Consider the following 21,009-nt stretch of genomic DNA (forward strand, 5'->3'; position numbering starts at 1 on the left):
GGCCTGCTTCTTTGGGCGTCCCTGAGTTTCCCCTCCTCACCTAATCCCTTCGGCTGATTGCTCTTCTCTTTGGCTTCCTGGGTTTTATCCCTTTCTCCTGCTCTTCCGGCCTGCTACTCTGGGCATCCCTGAGTTGTCTCTCCTCACCTGTAACCCTGGGGCTGACTGCTCTTCTGTCCAGGTTCCTGGCTTTTTATTATCTATTATTTTTTATTATCTATTATTATTATCTATTATTTTATTATCTATTATTTTCTTCTTTTTAGCTCATAGTTTTCAATTTTCTATGCTTCGTAAAAATACATATTAATATCCTTTCAAAGTTTCGCACTATCAAAACGTTAGGAGATCCAGGCCTTAGGGTCCCAATCTGGAGTTGCCAGGTGAGACTCTGAGGACTGTCTGGGACAGTGAGTTTGAATTCCGACACAGCCACTAACCTGCTGTGTGTCATGGCTTTACTGAGACTTTTCTGGGCCCAGGTTTTTCATCTGAAAACCAGAGGAGCTCCTGGTGACTTGCATGGGCCTTCTAACTGCTGTATGTCCTCGGTTTCTCTGATTCTGATGATAGACACTGGGCTGGACCTCCAAGCAAGGGGGGCGGGGAAGAAAGGGGGTGAGGAAGGACAGTAGGCTTCTTGGAGAAGGGAGGTTCAGGGAGTTCCTAAGTCAGACCTTCGACCCTCAAGGTTTGCCCTGGGACCTTGCACTTGCCCCCAGGTGTGCCAAGTTGCTCCTGGAGGCGGGAGCCACAGTGAACCTGGCAGCTCAGGAGAGTGAGGTGACACCCCTGCATGTGGCAGCGGCGCAAGGTCTGGAGGAGCACGTGGCCCTCTACCTGGATCACGGTGCCGACGTGGGCCTGCGCACCAGCCAGGGCGAGACGCCCCTAAACGCGGCGTGTGCGGCAGCCGAGCGCCCCGGCTGCGGCCGGCAGCACGAGGCCGTGGCACGTCTGCTTCTGGAGGCCGGGGCAGATGCTCAGGCCGCTGGCCGCAAGCTCCACACACCGCTGCACAATGCCTGTGCCAACGGCTGCGGGGGCCTAGCCGAACTGCTGCTGCGCCACGGGGCCCGCGTTGGGGTCCCCAACGGAGCGGGCCACACACCCATGGATTGTGCGCTGCAGGCCATCCAGGATGCCCCTGACTGGGAACCTGAGGTCCTCTTCGCAGCGCTCTTGGACTATGGGGCCCAACCCGTGCGCCCTGAGGTGAGCAGGAAGAGAGGGGTCCAAGAGACTGGAACAGACAACCCACCCTCAGGGGCCAGAGATCTGTCTCTGTCTTGGGAGGGGGCCCAGAGTGCTATGTGAAGGGGGAGAGGGACCTGAGAGAAGAAAGAACTTCCAAGGAAACTTGGCCAAGAGATTGGAGCATATGTGGAGGTCGGAGTAAACAGAGGCTTGCAAAAAGATGGAGACTCAAATCTTAGTCCTCAAATTAGGGTGTAAAGTGGAGAGGGGTTGGGTTACACTTGGTTCAGGTTGCCCTGGGTTGTGGGGGGCATGGTGCCTTGAGACTTTCTTTTGATTCCTAGATGCTGAAACTGTGTGCCTCCTTCCCTCGGGCCCTGGAAGTCCTGCTTAATGCCTACCCTTGTGTTCCGTCCTGTGATACCTGGGTGGAGGCAGTGCTTCCAAAACTGTGGCAGGTATGTCCACCCCAGGGACAGAGCTCTTTTCTGGGCCCTACAGGGGAGAGGGAAAGGAGGGCCCCTGGGACTGGAGGAGAATGGGCAGAGTGAAGCCCCGGGGTTCCAGGGCCTCCAGCCCCCTCACAGCTCGGACTGACCTCTAGTTCTACACCCCCCTCCAGTCTCTCTCTCTTTCACCTACACTGACATTACACAGACATTGATCAGGGAGTCACCTGTGACAATGAACACTATGTCAGCCTTTCTGGGGTGAGGGTGGGTACAGACCCAGCTAAGACCCTGCACTGTGGTCCCAGCCCACATCACTCTTATAGGAGCTCTCTGCTTCATAATCTGAGCCTTGAGATGCACCAGACACCCAAGTGGGTGCATATTACAAAAATCTCAGGCTTCCCCCTGCCACTGGGTCACCCCTAGGTGAGAGGACAAAGAGTATTGGGCCATCTAATCCTGTTCCACTCCTGACCTAGGAGCACGAAGCCTTCTACCACTCAGCTCTGTGCATGGTGAACCAGCCAAGGCGGTTGCAGCACCTGGCCCGGCTCGCTGTACGTGCTCAGTTGGGTGGCCGCTGCCGCCAGGCTGCCACCCGGCTCCCACTGCCCCCAGCCCTCAGGGACTACCTGCTGCTACGTGTGGAGGGGTGCATCCAGTGAGCCCCACACCCAGGCTGCTGCCACAGCTTTTGCTCCCTCTATCTGACCCCCTCCAACCCTAAAGGATCAGGCCCTGGCCTTTTCTGCCCTCCCTGTGCCTTGTCTGACCAGCTCATTCCTCCTCTGGCTTTTTGGGCCACCTACTGACCCTGAGCTTCAGGTGCTTTCTCCAGCGGGAAGGTTTGTAGACTTAGCCTGCCCCCAGCCTCAGCCTTCACCTATCTTCCTCCTCCTCTGCTAAGTGGTGGGCCCCTCCAGCCAGGTCTCCAGCCAGGAGGTGGTGACCCTTGTTGTCTCCTCCCCTGCCACCCATCTACCTATTCATCCTCCTAAAGGGTGATGAACTCTGCCTCTACCTGCCCTGCCCCTGCCTGCCTTTGTCATTTCAAGGAGGACCTCACTGATGGGTCTGGAATGATCTTTGAGAATCACAACTCTGATCATGCCCTTCAGTGGCTTCATGGGCTGAAATCCAGACTCCTCAACAAGGCAGACAAAGCTTTTAGACCCTGGTCTCTGCTCTACTCTTTGGCCTCCTGACCCACCTTCTCCCTTCTGAGGTTCTGGCCTTAGGAAGTTATTTCCATCCAGGTAGCTGGATCTGACCTGGGAGCTCTGGTGGTGTAGTGTCTAAGGCATTTGACTGCTAACCAGATGGCTGGCAGTTCAAACCCACTAGTCACTCCTCAGAAGGAAGGTTGGGCAATCTACTTCCATAGTGATACCTCCTTGGAAACCCAAGGAGGGGTCGCTTTGAATCGCATCCGACTCCATGGCAGTGTTTTTTTTTTTTTTAATCTGACCTCCTTTCCTTTGCTTCCAGGTATTTGCGTGTGCTGTTCCTTCTGCTAGGTATACCCTTCCTATGTCTTTCGGCCTGGCCAGGGCTCACTATCTCTGCTTAGTAGTGCACATATTTTAGGAAGTGCTTGTGTCTATTTCAACTGGACTGAGACCGGGACTGCCTTCCTTAAATAGGCACTTCAGTAAATGATTGCTGAGGGAGGGAGAAATGCTTGAGGCTGGTACCATTTATGGTTGGGTCCCCTCAGTGATGCAAGGTCTCTTAAACAGTGGCCACCAGTCTGGTGGACTAGCCACCAGCTGTACCCATTCTCTCACTTGCTTCTCTGGTCCCAGAGTCAAAATGATCACCATCCATCTTCAGGAGGATGCTTTTCAAGCAACCCAGTTTCCACAAATACAAATAAATGATTTGTGCACAGAACCAAAGCATCGAAGTTGTTAGATTTAAATGTGACGAGACCTATCACTCCATGGTTTTTTCCTTCTCTCTGTGTTCTTCCACGTTCTCTGCGCAGAGCAACTGTTACTTCTGTGATAGGAAAAAGTTATAAGAACATAGATAATAGGTCCTAAGGTCCCTAACAGACCTAGAACCTGTGGGACCCACTGCAGGAGAGAGTAGGGTGGGGCTTCTAAGCAGCCAGCTTTCCTGTCCTTCTGTTGGGGGACCCTGGGCTCTCCACAACTATTACCAATTGGGTCACATGGTCGAGATGGTTCAGGAGTCCTGGGGTCCACCTCCTATGGCCATTACCCCAGCCTCTCTCTATGGAGTGTTCTACCCGTGGAGGTTTCCTCTTACCTGTACAAAGGAAGTCTTCTACCTTGTTTTCCAGGCAACAATTTCCCCTTTCTCAACAGGGCTTTTATTTAATTTCACAGAGGGCATGAAAAAAGAAAGAAACTTCCCCAAATCCTAGGCCCTGGCTGAGAGCTTCACTGCGAAGAGAGAATGCCCGTTGTCTACCCCTTTGACAGCGGGCAGGCCCAGGCCAATTGGGCCTTTTCCCTTATTCTTATGACTGCAAGATACCTGTTTTCTTTTTTTTTTAAGTCATATGTGATTATGTATATTATTTTGGGATTAGAACATTTTCAGGGTAAAAGCATAAAAGAAAAAGACTAATAGATCTGGCTATAGAAAGAGTGTCAATTTGGTTAGAAAAAAAAAATCATCAACACAAGTAAAAGGCAAAATGTTGGGAAAAGTATCTGCAGCTAAAATATTTAATTTCCTTCATCTGTGCGGACAGGGGAGCATGTTTTGTTCACCATCATGCCTGGTAGAGTGCCTCACAGATCATGGACACTCAAATATTTGTCAGCTCAATGAATGATGGTGCCCAACCTCACCAGCCAGCAGGGAAATATAAACTAAAACAACAATAAATTATTATTCCCCCACTCAATTGGGAGAGCATTTAAAGATTGATAATATCCAGTGCCTGTAAGATAAGTGAGATACAAGTCCTTGCAAATCTTGTTAGTGGGAAAGGAATTGCCGATTTGGCAGTCTCCTTAAAAATTGCTCCCCAGTCCACAACAGGCAGGGACACGTGAGCATGTTCATCACAGCAATGCTGACTCCAGTCGAAAACTGAGAACAACCCACAACGGGAGAGGTGGCTAAACAAATCCATACTCACGGGAATACAATTCAGCCCTTACAAAGGGCAGTGCCCACAGCAGGAGAGAACTGGGGGGGACTCCAAGCGGCCAGCATGTGTATTGACTTGAAAAGATCTCCAAGACTGTGTGGTTAAGGAGTGAAAAATAGGTTGGAATACAATATGTACATCAAATAAAACAAAACGACATGATTGCAGATGAATAGAAAAGGGCCTGGAAGGCTGGTTTCCAAAAATGCCCATCTGAGAAGGGGAGGGGAACTGGGCCCATGGGGCTGCATTTGAATTTTTTGCAAAAGACTTTCTATAGATTCTTGTGAAATTAAAAAAAAAAAAAAAAAAAAAACTTTTGTTTTTTAAAGGAAGAAAGAGCAAAGGGCACATACGAGTAATTTACAAAATGGTTAATAAAAAATGTGCAAACTGAGTAGTGATCAAATAAATGCAAATTAAAAGGCCATCATCACCCTCTTGCCTATCAGATCTGCAAACATGAAATGAATACTATCTAGTGGTTAGGGAATGGGCACGTTCTTTTTAAATTTTATAAAATGGATTTACTATATACATACTTAGTTAAGGCAGCCTCCAGGATTTAGAAATTTATTCATTCACCATTCTGTTCACACAAAGTTATAAAAATACCTAAGATTAGTGGTTTAGGAAAGTAAGCATCACATAAACTATGTTATGAAAAATGTCCAAGGAATTATGATCCATTAAAATAACACTGTTGTTTTTAGTTATTATTACATTTAAATGAGCCAGTGTTGGGCAATGATACAGTTCCAATTGCAGACTTCTTTCTTTCCTTTTGTCTTATAATCCCTCTACCCTCAAAAATACACTCCTGTCAGTTAAAAAGAAAAAAAACAAACCCAAACCACAATAAAATGTTAAAGAAAAACAAACCCACACACAAAAAGACAAAACTCCCGAAAGCCTCTTTCAAAACACCCTTAACGCCACTGCGTCTTGTCCTTTTGCTGTTCGTACTTCGCAAAGCTGTAGCTCGTCAGACTCAACATCCAACTTTTCTTCCCTGCCACTGAGCCTTTCCAGCCTCTGTCCAACCCTAGCCAAACGTTCCTTTTTCCCTTCATCTCTGTCATGCCTATTTTAAGACTTCACCTCTGGCCAGCAGATATCTCAAGTCCCCCTCCCCCACAACAATTTAGTTGAATCCATCTGTTGTTCCTTTAATAAAGCTTTATTGAGTACCTGCTGCACGCAAGCACTGGGATAGATTCTGGGAATATAAGAATAAAATTCTAGTCCTCAAGGATAAATCCCTTGTACAAAGGAAAAAAAAAAAAAAAAAAACAATGTCGTGTGATAAGTATTAAGGTAGAAGTCAGTCTATGCAGCTTGGGAAACACAAAGCATGTGCTCTTGTTGTTGTTGTTATGTGCTGTCAAGTCTGACCTGACCCGACTCATAGTAACCACTCCCTGGGTTTCCAAGGCAGTATCACTACGGAAGTAGATTGCCCCGTCTTCCTTCCAAGGAGTGGCTGGTGGGTTTGAACTGCCAACCTTCTGGTTAGCAGTCAAGTGCCTTAGGCACTATGCTACCAGAGCTCCTCAAAGCATGTGTACCTAACTCCAAATGGGTTGGCCAGGTACCTGGAGTAGGGGAGAACCCCTGTCTAGCTTCCCATCCTGGGCAAGCCCAGCTGCTTGCTCTGTGCTCTGCCTCCAGGGGTTGCTACTCAGTCAGTGATTCCCTTCTCAGTTGGCCTTTATCACCATGTTACCTCTTCTCTGCTTCTTCCTTTTAGCATATAAGCATCTGCAGGATTCTCTCATCTTTAAAAACTTCCTCCATCTATTCGCTGTTGCCCTGTAGCATCTACCTATTGTTTTGTGGAAAAGAGACACTCCTAGGTGCCACTCACACTGCTAGTGGCAGTGGAAATAGGTACAAACTTTCTGGAAGACAATGTGGCACCGTGTGTTGAAACCCTTAACAAGATCTGAACATTCTTTGACTCAGTAGTTCCAGTTTCTTTCCTAGGGAAAGAATCATGGGTGCTTACAAAGGTCTGTCTAAAAAGATGTTCATCGGAGCACTGTTTAAAAACAAAGCATTGTAAATGTAATCAGGGCGTGAAATCAAATGTGCACGAACAGTTGACTGTAAAACAAATTTGCTCTGTAAATTTGCACCCAAAGCACAATAAATTTTTAAAATTAAGAAAAAAAAAGCATTCTAAATGTCCACCCAAACAAGAGTAGTTTTTTTTTTTTTTTTAATGAATATGGTGTAATACGGAAGGTAATAGATATTGTTAGGTGGCTATTTACAACTATATTTACAATGTTAGAAAAATATTCAGTGACATGGGGAGAGGCTCATAGTTTGTGGTTTATACAATCAGCCTCCCTGCATCCATGGGTTTCACATCCACAGATTCAACTAACCATAGATGGAAAATACTATGGAGTGGGACACAGGGAAGCAGTGAAGTGGTCAAAGACTAAGAGGCAGTATTAAGTGCTATTTCATAGCACTTACATTGTATTATCCACTGCCATCCACCCCTCCTTGGGTTGCTGAGGCAGTATCACTACGGAAGGAAGTAGATTACCCAACCTTTCTTCGGAGGAGTGGCTGGTGGGTTTGAACCACCACCTTCTGGTTAGCAGTCAGATGCCTTAGGCACTACACCACCAGAGAGCTCCCTTACATTGTATTAGGTATTATAAATAATCTAGAAATGATTTAAAGTATACACAAATGCTAAGCCATTTTATATAAGAGACTTGATTATCTGGGGATTCTGGTATGGGGGTAGGAGGAGTCCTGGAACCAATCCATCACAGATACTAAGGGACGACTGAACACTTTTTCTTTTTTTCAAATAAGGACCAGATACTATCTACAGTGTTACTGTTAGGTGCCATCCCGTCTATTTTGACTCATAGTGACCCACCCCATGTAACAGAGTAGAACTGCCCCATAGGGTTTGGTATGTAGTGTCAAGCACTCAGCTGCTATCCAAAAGTTGATGATTCTAACACCACTTGCTCCTCTGGAGAAAAGACCTGGTGATCTGCTCCTATAAAGATTACAGCTTACAAAATCCTATGGGGCAGTTCTACTCTATCCTATAGGGTCCCTATGAGCCAGAATCAGCCAGACAGCTCACAAGTCTTCACAGGAGCAAATTGCCGGTCTTTTTTCCATGCAGTTACTAGGTGAGTTTGCACTGTTAACCTCTGAGTTAGCAGTCGCATGCTTAACTGCTGGGCCATCATACATAACAACAACAACAACAACAAAAACAAACTCACTACCAGGCAGTTGGCCTCAACTCATAGCGACCCCTCCTTGGGTTTCCTAGGCACTATCTCTACAGAAGTAGATTGCTCAACCTTCCTTCCGAGGAGTGGCTGGTGGGTTTGAACCGCCAGCCTTCTGGTTAGCAGTCAAATGCCTTAGGTACTACTCCACCATAGCTCCCACCATACATATATATATGTATAAAAAAGACAGATCTGGGTGACTTTAGCTACATCACTAACCACATAATTTAGACAATTTCTGTACCTGTAAAATGGGTACAATAATAGGTACTGGTAGGGCACCATGAGATAATGGCACTCTTAATACACATAGTGGCTGTTATACAAAAGTTCAACTCAGTGGTTTATTAACTGACTCAAGTATTTATTGAGAGCCTTCACCTATGCTGTTCTATTTGGAACTCTGCTTGGAAAATCCCTACTCATTCTTCAAAATTCTTTTTAACTGGATGCTCTGTCCCCTTCCCATGTTCTTCAGAATAAAAACACTAAACCTTAAAACTCCAAAGGTATTCTGGTATTCAAATAGTACCTTTTGTCTCACAAACATACTGTTGATCAAAATAAGGCAGAAACATACTGTTGATCAAAATAAGGCAGAGTATACATTGTATGATTCCATTTTTTTAAAGAAAAACAGGGAAAATTGACCTGAAATCTGAACAGTGGTTACGCATTGGAGGTAGTGGCTGGAAGAGGACAGGAAGGGAAGTTCTGAGGTGCTGTCTATTTCCTGATCTGAATACTGGTTCCAGCGGTATGTTCAACTGGTAATAACCACCAGCTTCTCACTTACGTGTTTGCCCCCATCTACATTTATACCTAAATTAAAAATTCTTCAAGAAACAAAAACAGATCCAAGTACGTTTTCAGAAAATTTTTTTAATTGCAAACATCTGATTACGTTTTCTGGAAGCTAAACATTTTTCCCTTCTCTTTTCATGGGCTCCTGTTTTTCTTCCGCCCTAAGCTAGTGCTGACTGAATCCGTGCCTCGGGGGACTCGTGCGGGGGCTGAAGCGTCACTGCCTTCATCAAGAGTCTTTTGGAAACTCTTTCCCGCCTAATTTATCACGGTCGCACACTACCTGGGGCTGCACTCTTCAAACACTGAATTTTGGCTAAACTGTTTCCTTGTCTGTCTCCTCTACTGGCTCTGTACCCAGTTCTTGTAGGTCATAGAGAAACCAGTCGTTTACAGATGCCGCTAACTCGGAGCTCAGTTCGCGTTGCTGAGCAATAAAGGACACAATCTGCCCAGGAGGCTAGGAACAAGGCAGAAAGAATAAGGCCGGGAAGAAGGAAGCCTCACTCCAGCTCCGAGCCGCAGCGCCAGCCCTTGCAGTCTTCCAGACGCTTAGCCTCGTCCCTTTCCCAGGCACCTCCTCCAACTCACTCCTTCTCGCCTGGCCACGCCTCTCACCGCTGGGCCGCTTAAGGCCCCGCCCACTAGGCATGGCTCTGCGTCTGGAAAGCCAAGATCCCGCCAACAATGACTCCGCCCCTCCTTCCGCTGAAACAGCTGCCCCTTTTATTTAAAGAATACGTTTACGTCAGCCCGCCTTACGTAGATTTGCATCATCAGTGCAAGGCGCGGAGGAGGGACTTCCTGTCTCTGGTTCTAACAGCTTCCGGGATAAGCCGGAAGACCAGACCCTGGGCAGAATCAGTATCACCAGCCCCTCCCCTGGCCCCTGCTCGGCCCCTACGGAAAGGCGAACCTAGGAACCGTCCTAGCGAAGTCAAAACACTTAGGCTGGCCGTTTCAGGTGAGGACCTCCTTCCCCACCCAGGCCGAGTACCAATCCAAACCCCCTTTAATTTCCCTAGAAACTCCGCGTTCTCGGGCCCCGCCCCCAGACCCCCTCCCCGCCCCGAAGCTTGAGGGGTGTGGATGGTTTGTGACCCCTTCACCTGACACTGTTACCCCTCGAGGGCTGGGAAAACTGGGCTTGGGCGTAGTTCCTGGGATCGGACAGCCCTTCTGCTCTGGTGGACCACCGACCTCCTTTCTAGAGCCGTGGGAATAGGGCCACTCAAACGCGGAGCTGTCGCCTCATAAACGGAAGGGCCGGGACCCCTCCTCACCTCTGGGTTAGGGTCGCTCACAGCCTGCGGAGACTCGAGCAAAGGTCTCTGGCGGGAGACCTGGGGTCTTGTCCGGCCCCTCCGCACGAAATTTCATTGTTTGGGCCAGTTGTTGGGCACTGTTGGCCTGTTTCCTTTTTTGTAAATCGGGGTTAATGGCACTAAACTGTTTGTTTGTGGGAGTGATAAATATTTGTTACTGTTTATTTATTGGACAGTTGCAATGTGCCCAGCACTGTGCTAGATATTTTGCTTCGATGATTTCACGTTATCATCAAAACAACTTATGAGGTAGGTACCATTTTTTAACCCCATTTTACTGATGAGGAGCCTGAGTCTCTAAGAAAGTTGTTCAGAGTTAAATAGCTAGTAAAAGACAAGACCAGGATGATAATTATTTTTTTTCTGACTCCAGGGCGGATGTACTAAATAAAGATTTGGAAACTCTTCAGATGTTGATTTGCTCCACAAATATTCTTTGTGCAGCTGCTTTGGCATTATACTAGGCACTATGATACAAGGAGGGAATACATGTGATCCTTGTCTTCCAGGAATCTAGTGGAGATGGCCAGGTAGATAAGTGTCATGACGTTTTGTGGGTGCTGTGACAATAGTCTGAAAATGATAATCGCCAGGCTGCGTTTGCTCAGGGACTGCTGTGAAAGCAGTGCATTCTCCAAGGGAAAGAGTAGGTACCCCAAGGACTAAGCTAAGATACTTCCTGCCTTTCTAAGAACCTGCCAGGGGAGAACCTTCACAGAAGAAAGGAGATGAAGATATGGATTGTGAGAGCTGGGGTGGTGGTTTTTGTAGTTGGTGAGCCTACAGTGACCCAGGAGGGTGGCATTTCTGGTGTCTACCCTATTTGAGTTCTCCAGAGATGCCAGAAGGGTTTCCAAGGAGATACACATAATGTCTGCTGATGACCCCTAGAGTTGTTCCTTCGAGTGGTCTGACACTGTTTTTGTGATAGGTTAATTTTCTTTGGCTCTGACATCTGGGTCTGGGTCTGTGACTATGAATGAGACAGAGTTTAAATGAGGCAGTCTTGCCAGGGTGGCTGTACCATGTCTCCAAAGGGGCTGCGAAATGAAATATTCCAGGCTTTTTGGTCTTCCTGAAGCCACCACCATGGAGGCTGCTCAGGGGCATATTTGCTTGAACAAGTGCTAGGAATCCTAGAGAAACTCAGGGCTCAACAAAGCAAATGATTTTTCCTACCCACCAAAAAAGCAACAAACAGCAGCAGCAGCAACAAGGCAATGAGGTTTTCCTGACCATTCACACTTGTTAGGGGGTTGGGATTTTGAGGGGAAGGGCGTGGAATCTGAAGCTAGAGTTTCACAATGAACACAAAGGGTAGGTCCTTAGCTTTAAGTTGGGAGTCCAGCGTTAGGAAGTTTGACACCCCTTCTACAGGGCACTGAATTTCTATTTTTCCTCAGGGCCGGGTCAGTTAGAACCTAAACAAACTAGAAAGGTGGTTGCAACCCCATAGGCTCCACTGATGCTTTCCTCCTTTGTTCCTGCAGTGTGGACCCTGTCAGCAGCCAGACCATGGAGCTCTCTGACATCACTCTCATTGAGGGTGTGGGTAATGAGGTGACGGTGGTGGCAGGTGTGGTGGTACTGATTCTAGCCTTGGTCCTAGCTTGGCTTTCTACCTACGTAGCAGACAGCAGTAACAGCCAGCCCCTGGGCACTATTGTGTCAGCAGGCGACACAGCTGTTCTTCACTTGGGGCACGTGGACCACCTGATGGCAGGCCAAGGCACCCCAGAGCCAACCGAACTCCCTCATCCATCAGAGGGTAATGATGAGAAGGCTGAAGAGGCTGGCGAAGGTGGAGGAGACCTGACAGGGGAGCCTGGAGCTGGGGGTGGTGTTGAGCCTAGCCTCGAGCATCTGCTGGACATTCAAAGCCTGCCCAAAAGACAAGTGGGCCCAGAGAGCGACAGCCCAGAGGCCCCACTGAGATCTGAGGATAACACCTGCTTCCCTCCCAGCCCCAGCCTCATCAATGTACGGCTCAAATTCCTTAATGACACCGAGGAGTTGGCTGTGGCGAGGCCAGAAGATACTGTGGGTGCCCTGAAGAGGTGAGTAGCTGGAAAGCAAGAGACAGTTATACCCCATGTCTCCCAGCCCTTGGCTACCTTTGACAAAGCTTGGTACAGACATAGGAACAGCAGGGAAGTGTCAGGTCCAGGCTCTACCAAGGATGGGTGGGTTATTGCCTTAGAAATCCATTCTTCAGATTTTCCTCACTGCCCTACTTTATTGGTCCAGGCTAGTTGGCCTTCTCATTCCTTGCCCTCTGTCTTTCCTTTTTTCTCTTTCATCCTCATAGCAAATACTTCCCTGGACAAGAGAGCCAGATGAAACTGATCTACCAGGGGCGCTTGCTGCAGGACCCAGCCCGCACACTGCGTTCCCTGAACATTACTGACAACTGTGTGATTCACTGCCACCGCTCACCCCCAGGGTCAGCTGTTCCAGGCCCTTCAGCCTCCCTGGCCCCCTCCTCCACCACTGAGCCACCCAGCCTTGGCATCAATGTGGGCAGCCTTATGGTGCCTGTGTTTGTGGTGCTGTTGGGTGTAGTCTGGTATTTCCGTATCAATTACCGCCAGTTCTTTACAGCACCCGCCACTGTCTCCCTGGTGGGGGTGACGGTCTTCTTCAGCTTCCTAGTATTTGGGATGTATGGACGATAAGGACATAGGGAGAAAACGAAAGGCATGGTCTTCCTCCTCTTTGGCCTCCCCGCTTTCCTGGCCAGAGCTGGGCCCAAGGGCCTGGGAGTGGGAGGTGGAAAGGATGTGGGTGCCCCCTCCATAGGACACAGGAGGCAGGTGTGGTGCCTCCTCTTTATGTCCGTGAGGGTACAGACATCCCCTCTGTGCAAGCACAACTCAGGTAGAAATGAAGATGTCATCTTCCCTCACTTTTTAGGGTCTTAAAGCAGTTCAGAGTTGATGGCCCAGCTTGGTGGGGAGGCTGGGCTCTGAGTATTCCCTTCCAGTGGTGACTTTAGCTTTCCCCAGTGTCCTGCATGTCTGCTTCCCAGCCCCAGGGCTGCCTGCCAGGGTAGCTGAGCATGGCCCCAGCATACTTCTGTAGGGAGTCTGGAGTATCCTTCCTTAGTCAAGTATGAGTATCTTGAGGCTGAAATGACAGGCGGCAGTGAAGATTGTGCCAGCTTTCCCTATAGGCACCTAGCTGCCCCCACCTCCTTCCTCCAGCACTGTAGCAGGAATAGGGTGTTCTCCATATTCTGGACAGTTGCCAGTGTTTTTTTTTTTTTTTTTCCTTTAAAAGCACTTTGCTTGCGTTCTTTTTTTTTAATAGTCCTTTATAGAGCCCAGTCAGGAAGGGGATTGGGGCACAAAGCCAAGCCCCCAGCATTGGGAGAGGCCAGGCCACAGCTGCTGCTACCCTAGGCCTAAGGCTGTAAGCAAGACAGCACTGGCTCTCAGCCAGTGTCCTACCCTGCCCAGCTCCAAGGACAAGCTCCGTATGGAGCACTGGGCCCAGGCCCTTGCCTCTGGGGCTGTTGGATGGAGGGTCAGTGTCTGATTGAATAAAATTCCACTTTGTGGCTGTGGAGCCTCCTTCTGTAACAGTGAGAGAATGGCTTTGCTTTTTCCTCAGGAACATGGTAATAAGGGCGGGCAGGCCGGCTACCAATGGGAGATGCAGTTTATTTACACCAGCAGCCATGGGGGCAGGGGGAATACACAGCGTTTACAAAGTTAGCTACCTGTACAGGATGGATTACATATGCAAAAATAAAAATCTCAAGACCACAGGACAGCGTGAGCCCCACCCCCCTCCCCCAATGACCCCAGCATGCGGTAATGCCAGGCGGGTGGCCCCTGGGCATGCGGGGGGGAGTGATGCATGGAAGGAAAAGCCACCGGCCATGGAAATTAGTACAGAACCCCCCCACACACACTCAGACACATGATAGGATACAGGGTGGACGACACCTAGCTGGGGTGGGAAGAATGGGAATTGAAACCCACACAGCCTGCTGTTAAGAGGGAGGGGAATGGGGAGCTCCTAGCCCCTGTTCAACTACATGGTAGGGGGCGGTGCTCTCCCCAAAAGGGAAGGGGGTTTGTTCCCTCAGGGTCCCTGCTGGACCAAGCCCATCTCTTACCCAGCCTGGGCAGGGGGCTCTGCCCTGAGGGTGGGCCAAGGAACAATGGGGAAGTGGATGTGGACAAACTAGTTCCCAAACTACTTCCCACTTCTCCCTCCTCCAACCAGAAGGGGGAAAGGGAGAGGCCAGAGGGGAAAGGGTGTATTAGGGCCTGAGCTGCAGCTGCCTCTCAGAAGGGAGAGTGGCCCCCCGGCCTTCCTCCCTTCCCCTTCAACCTACTCCCAAGACTTCACGTGGAAGCAGGCTGGAGGCTTGCTGAGATCCTCCTTCCCTCTGGCTTCCCCTTAGAGAGAGAAGGCTATGGAGGGTCAAGAGTGGAGGAGCCCAGGCCCCAGGATTTATTCTAACCGTTGCCAAAATTTGTTTGGCTTTCTAAAAAATAATCACAATTCTTGGGTTAAAAACCAATTTGTAACCAGGCGTCAACCACAATCAGAACAACCCCGGGGGAGTCTGGAGTTCCAGACAGGGTCTTGTAGCCGTATCTCTGTTGTTCCCTTAACTCTCTAGGGTCCCTAACCCAAATCAGTCCAACCAGTCCTGGGTACTAGCTACCCAAAGGGGGGATGGCTCCTCCTAGGATGGAGGGCAGGGGGACACGTCCAGCAAGTGCCAGTGACCATGGCTCAGGGTCAACTCTGTCCCTGTCAGTCAGCTCTGCTCCCAGCCCAGACTGCAGTCCTCCAGCTCAGCTCTCGGGAGTAGTGGTGCCCACTGGAGGTGGGACGGTACATCTCAGGATGTAGACCAGGCAGGTGGGCATGCCCACATGACAGTCCCAAAGAGGGATGCCGCCTAGGCAGGACACCCCTTCTTCTTCCACTAACAACCCAGAGCTCAGACTACCCTCTTCCCACCCTACTCCTAAGCAAAGGCGGGGGGGAGGCACAAGGTCAGGATTTCCTCAGAGCCCCAAACCACAAGTACAGAATAAATAACTTAAAAGCGGCCAAGGAAGGTGAAAGAGGGCAGGCTTTGGAGGCAGGAGCATGGAGAGAGGAACTGAAGCTGATCAGGGTAGGAGAGGGGTGGCAAGCAGCAGCTGGGAACCTGGGCTGCCCGAGTGGGGCAGGGTAGGCAGGCGGAACATGGGGCCACCCCAGGAGGGTGAGGCTGCGCCCCTTCCTGGGGCAGGGAATGAGGTAAGAAAACATTTCAAATAAAGCAGCACCGTTCCCTCTCATATTGGGGCCCCACTCCTCACCAGCCTTGGGGCAGGGAAGAAAGGTAGGGGGGGGAGTAATTTTGATACACAGCTCCCTCTTCCTACCCTCCCCTTTCCCATTCCTTGAAGCTACAGAGGCTGGAGGCCCTTTCCTGGCACCCAACAACACAAAGACAGCTCCTGCTGCCAAGGAGGCCCATGGGGACTGAGGGGAAAGGGCTGCCCCTGTAAGGGGCAGGGAAGGTGGCGGCAGTTCTGGACGCCTACCTCAGCAGACAGCACTCTGTGCCTGCCTACCCCTAGGAATGGGGGCAACTCATAGGGTCTGCACACAGACAGGACATGGCCCAGCCCTGCCCCTCAGCTCCAAGCACCGGACCATTCACATTGCTGAGGGCAGCTGGGGGAAGCCCCCTCCAGGCTCAGCTTCCAACCCACAGCCTCTGGGGTAGCCACAATGCCCCTCGGCAGGGCGTAGTCCAGTTCCTGGGGTGGGGGGCAGGCAGTGCCCTGGCACAGTGCCCAAGCCAGGCCCCTGGCCTGGCTGGACATCCAGTAACTCACAGAATAAATAGGAAAACTGCCTCCCCACCAAACTTATGTCCAAGGCATAATATGTCCAGGTCTGAGTCCTGCATGCCGAGGGTTCGTGCTCCACTGCAAAGGACCCGGCCACCCCCCAGGGGTGCATAATTGGATCCTCTGCCCGCCTGGCCCACCAAGCTTCCCAAGCCCAAACCCCCAGCAGCTGTCCATTTGCCAGGCTCTGCCACCTGGGTGGGGGTTGGGAGAGAGGGCTCTGCTCAGCCAAAGGCTATCCCTTGCACCCAAGTCAGTTGATGTCATCATAGATGCTGGGCGTTGGGGGTGCCGGTGGCTTTGGCTTCTTTTTCTTGTTGGAGCCCAGGCTGGAGGCAGTCCCTACCAGGCTCAGATGGGATTTCTTTTTCTTGGTTTTCCGTGACTCGGAGCTGTTGGTACCTGAAGAGGGAGACGCGCAAAGGATGAGCCTCAGAGGACAGGGCTATGGCAGGAGGGGAGGTACCCTACCTGTTCAGAGGCCCGGCTATCTCACATACCTAGACCCCATCCCTGATTCTCACTCGTCTTGGAGGAGCCTGAATCAGAGGGTGAGAGGTCAGAGGAGCCGTCCCACTGAAGCCGGCTGATCAAGGCCTGGCTGTCAGTCATGTCAAAGCTGTCATTATCCAGCGAGCTCTCAACCTCTGGAAGGACACTGGAAAGGAGAGGGGCCAAAGGATGGCTTCAGGGATCCTGATCAGCATCCCAACCCACAACCCCCAGCCCTTCTTGGGAGGTAACTTACGCTGAGGGCCCAAGGAAATAAATCCTCACAGCTCGCCGCTGCTCATCTGTGTGCTGGGGGCAGCGCAGGGACCTGATGGGGAGAGACTGGTTAGACCCTGGCTGGTGGGGGCCGGCTGGTGGGGGAAGGGGTCTGAGGAACTCAGGTGCAGTCCTTCCCCTGGACAGACACAGGAGGGATGGCCACAGGGAAGGGATGAAGCAAGAGCCCCCAAATCATGGCCTAAGGCCTGACCATAAGAGAAGGGGAGTGGGGGAGGGAGTCCCACTACTCAAGTTCAGGAGGACTGCCCACGCATGCCCAGGGCGAGTGTGCAGAAGGCCCTCAGCTCCAGCAAGGTTCTGTGCTCACCTTGTGCACATCTTCTTGGTATGTTCGGAAATCACCCCACATTGCTGGAAGAGGAATATAAACTGAACAGAGGAACGGATGGGAACCTACTCTAGACACCAGATATTCCCAGTGTCAGATTACTCAATAAGCAAGGTAAGCATGGGCTTACTTTTGCTTACTAATCTGAAGTGAACAATTTCACCACATCAAAGATTCTGCTTCTAGATATGGCTGGCATCTGTCTCTCTCCCAATCCCACAGCACCTTCCTATAAAATCAAAGCCTCTTTTCAACTTTATAATCCCTGACAGAGAGGGAGTATCCAGTAAGCAAGGAAACCACAGGCTTACTTGTGCTTATTTACTAATCTGTAGTGAACAATTTCACATGCATTTCACCCTATCTATGGTGAAAAACATATGAACTTGTTCATACAAATTAGTATGTAAGAATACTTTGCTTATTGGGTTACCTGCCCCTGGACATTCTCTTCTGTACAAATGCTAGTCTGTACAAGCACAGGTGGCCCCAGGTGTCCAGAGCAGATGGTCCCAGACCACTACTGGCTAGGCAGCCTAATTCCAGAGAGGAAACTATACTGCCCTTAATGCTGTGTCACCAGCCTCTTCCAGGGCCTGGACCATTGCTCCAGCAATGGCTCCATCCCACTGCTCCCAAGGGCCTCCCCTTCTCTGGTCCCTCACCGTGGTGAGCAGGCTACGTAGCTCCTCCGGCCCCAAGTTCTCATAGCTGATCCCAGTTGAGTTGTTATACTGAGGGAGAACCAGAGGTGTAGGTTAGAGGAAGAACGGACAAAGGGGGGATGTGTGGAGGTGGGAGTGGAGAATCAGTCTCTCTCTTTCATCCTTTTCTAAGTGAGAAAGCTGTAGGACTGCCCAGCAATTTCCCAAGTGATTCCTTCCATCCCACCTGCATGTGGGTGGGGGGCGGGCCCAGAAAACATAAATATACAAGACCTAAATCACCCTATCCAGCACTTCTAGCTGTCAGCATTCTGATCCCATAACAGAGAGCTCACTTCTCTACTTGTCCAAACTCAATCAACTCACAACAAGGAGAACGAGAGGGAACCTAAGAGGGCCAGCCTCTACTCACCTTAAAAGGATCCGAATTGCTAAGTTCCCCTGAAGAAGAAAAAAGAAGGGGAAGGGTGTTTGATGCAGAGGTACAGACAGAGAACCCTGAAAATAACCAGAAAGGAAGTGGGGGTGACAGAAGGATCACAGGCCCTCCCTCAACACCCCTGTGCCCCCAGACCCCCACTTCCACCCCCAACGAGTCCCAGAAGACACAGCTTGAAGCACTCCCGTTTCTCTAGCCCCACTTACCATTTTTGTGTTTTAAAGACTTGGATCTTCGAGGGGAGTTGGGGTTCTGGAATGGGAGATACCATAGCTTTGGGGAAAGGGTAACGATAAGGGGGAGCCGAGAACCCAGGGAAGGAAAAAAGATTTGACAAAGAAACATCCTCAAATTCCTACTCTTCCTCCCCATAAGACCTGTTTACCCAAATTCCCTCTCCCTCCCCCTAGGCCTTTGTTGCCCTCCTGCCCACCACAGACACTCTCCTCCCAAACCCAGAGAGGCCCCCAGTGACCTCAGACTTGAGTCGAGACACCCGAGAGGACTCCCTGCTCAAAGGGGAGGGTATCTGTCCTTTGCCCAAATTTCCCTCATGCTTGCCCCGGCTCTCACCTTGTCTGATTTTCTCTTTTTGGCTGTGTGGAACAAAAGGATAAACATGGTTACTTTTAAGTTTCCAACCTAAGGTTATATAAAGAAAAGAGCAACTCACCCCACCATTAATCAAGACAGCAACTTATGGCTACTATATGCCCAATCTCTGCCCACCTGCCCCTCAAAGTCCACCAAGATCCCCCAGATCCCCAAACACCTTTCTTCTCCGAGCCATATGACCAGTCATTGTCATTGATGTCATCGTTATCCTCTTGGTCACTTTCAGACTTGTTCATGTTGTTACTATTGGCAATCCTGCCAAAGGTAAGGAAGGGAAAAGGGTCAAAGCCACTGCCCCTCTGCCTTCACTTGCAGAGGCAGAGGAGATCATGTGGGGCCATGTACAACCCACCCTCTGCAGCCTACAAATGCCTCTGGGGACCACATCACGGCTGCACATAAGGAGCCATGCTAGTTTGAGCAGGGAGAGGGGTCCTCACCGGCGGTTGGCGATGCGGCTGCTGTTCCGACCCATTCCCAGGCACTTCTCCAGATGGGGCGCAAAGCGGGAGGCGGCGATGCTGCGGCTACAATTAGGGCAAACGCACTCCTTGCTCTTCCACTGATTGAAAACCTGTCCAAAGATGTCCAACCCCGGCTGGTCCACGATCTCTGGGGACAGGAGAGGCGTGGCGATCAGGGCTGGCAGGGGACCCTCCCCTGTTGTCCCCAACCGTGGTCCCACAGCCTCTTCAAATGACCCGCCTAGGCTCCAAGTTCTAAATCTAGCACTGCATACAGAAAAGGAAGCTCCAGCACTCCTTTGACCAGGAAGCTCACCAAAATCCTTCATGCTCTCAGGGTCCGTGTCATCCAGGAAGAAGTAGCCACACTTGACAGCCCGGTGTACCTCAAAGCAGAATCCCAAACAAGAATCCTCGACCAGGTCTGCGTATATCTCCTGAGCGATGGCCTGGGCCCCAGGGGAGAGAATATCCATGGTCACAAGAGTCCCAGCCCCCTGGATTGATCATGACTCTCACCAACAAAATCTCCTGCCACCTCGTCCTGGCCAAAAATAATGCTTTCTCTGCCATTTTCCCCATCTTGACTTTGCGTTCTTTCGTCTTCCCGGATCCTTGGGCCCTTTCGGCTGGCTATTCCCTTTAAGAAACAAAGCTGACTACCCAAATTCCTCTTTGGTGTGGATGCCAAAGCTAGCGATGTAGAGACATCAAGAGAGAGAACTGGAGGCACACGTGGGGGAGCCCTCACCTCTAGTTTGCTGTTATCCAGGCCAGACAAAGACATTTCCTCCATTTTCATTTGTAAACTCTTGTGGAGACGGCACTCTCACTGTTCATAGCACAGCGGGCGGCAACACGGCTGAACACATGGGGGTGGGGTGTTGGTATGAGTCCAAGGTACCTCTGAAGACTGCCACCTCCCCTCCTAACTCACTGCCCATAGCCTAAGCCTGGCACCAGGATGGCCCCTTCCCCAGGGCCCTGGTTCACCGATTCTGGATGGCCCTCCTGGGCCTGGAAACCCAAAGGCGGCCTAGTCCTTCTTTCCCAGGCCTGACCTCAGGCTCTAGACTTGATTTACTGCCAATCAGATCTGGCTCTACAGGAGGCAGCAGCTCACCCCAGGTCCCCAAAACTCAAACCCCTCTTTGATACCCATGGTGCAATGCAGCAGGGGGAGGAGAAGGAACTCTAAGGCCTTAAAGCAAACCCACAGGGTGTGGCAAAGAACTGCACAGACTCCTAAATACACCCCCCCTCCCCTAAAGGCTCTCCTCGGAGTCACCTCTGCTTTCAACCAGGATGTCCACTTGGGGGGGTACTGCTACCAGAAGTAGAAATGGCCCTAGGCCCCTACAACCTTCACCCCAATCTGCCTTCCCTTAAAATAAGCATGCCACTACAGGAGAGGAGCAGAGCCCAAAGAACCCTAGCACTAAGGGGTATTTCTAGCCACTGGGAGAGAGAAAGGGGCAGCTGGCTGGCATGGTATGCCAGCAGTGGGCACTCCCCTTACCTGTTCTTCTAGATAACCACCCTCCCTCCCTGAGGACCAGCCCAGAAGTCTCTCTAAGAGCCTCAAAGTCCAGGAACCCCCCACCAAAGGATTCAGAAACAGCACCCCGAGTCCGGGGCCCCTCTCGGTGG

At 50.5% G+C, this 21,009-nt stretch overlaps 3 protein-coding genes across 3 annotated transcripts in view; 2 read left to right on the top strand and 1 right to left on the bottom strand.

Moving 5' to 3' along the window:
* Positions 1 to 2,314, top strand: part of ASB16 (ankyrin repeat and SOCS box containing 16) — a 10,588-nt gene extending 8,274 nt beyond the window's left edge. The window contains exons 3-5 of the mRNA XM_007955219.1: positions 723 to 1,215; positions 1,542 to 1,655; positions 2,129 to 2,314. Coding sequence (XP_007953410.1) covers positions 723 to 1,215; positions 1,542 to 1,655; positions 2,129 to 2,314 — 793 coding nt within the window. The remainder of the gene's footprint in view (positions 1 to 722; positions 1,216 to 1,541; positions 1,656 to 2,128) is intronic.
* Positions 2,315 to 10,401: 8,087 nt separating this feature from the next.
* Positions 10,402 to 12,861, top strand: TMUB2 (transmembrane and ubiquitin like domain containing 2). Its single transcript, XM_007955220.1, is given in 3 exon segments — positions 10,402 to 10,439; positions 11,677 to 12,243; positions 12,495 to 12,861. Coding segments are annotated over 3 exon segments (972 nt in total).
* A 3,448-nt stretch (positions 12,862 to 16,309) lies between these two features.
* Positions 16,310 to 20,161, bottom strand: ATXN7L3 (ataxin 7 like 3). Its single transcript, XM_007955222.2, has 12 exons — positions 20,111 to 20,161; positions 19,676 to 19,808; positions 19,336 to 19,507; positions 19,053 to 19,150; positions 18,854 to 18,876; positions 18,487 to 18,532; positions 18,254 to 18,282; positions 17,842 to 17,910; positions 17,156 to 17,199; positions 16,805 to 16,876; positions 16,557 to 16,714; positions 16,310 to 16,458 (listed from the first exon to the last, which is right to left on the bottom strand). The coding sequence occupies exons 1-12, from the start codon at positions 20,159 to 20,161 to the stop codon at positions 16,310 to 16,312; spliced, it is 1,044 nt and encodes a 347-aa protein (XP_007953413.1).
* Between the last annotated feature and the right edge of the window lie 848 nt (positions 20,162 to 21,009).

Source organism: Orycteropus afer, unplaced genomic scaffold (assembly GCF_000298275.1).
Source record: "Orycteropus afer afer isolate SDZICR_OR568_19922 unplaced genomic scaffold, OryAfe1.0 scaffold00495, whole genome shotgun sequence".
In the NCBI taxonomy this organism is placed as follows: domain Eukaryota; kingdom Metazoa; phylum Chordata; class Mammalia; order Tubulidentata; family Orycteropodidae; genus Orycteropus; species Orycteropus afer.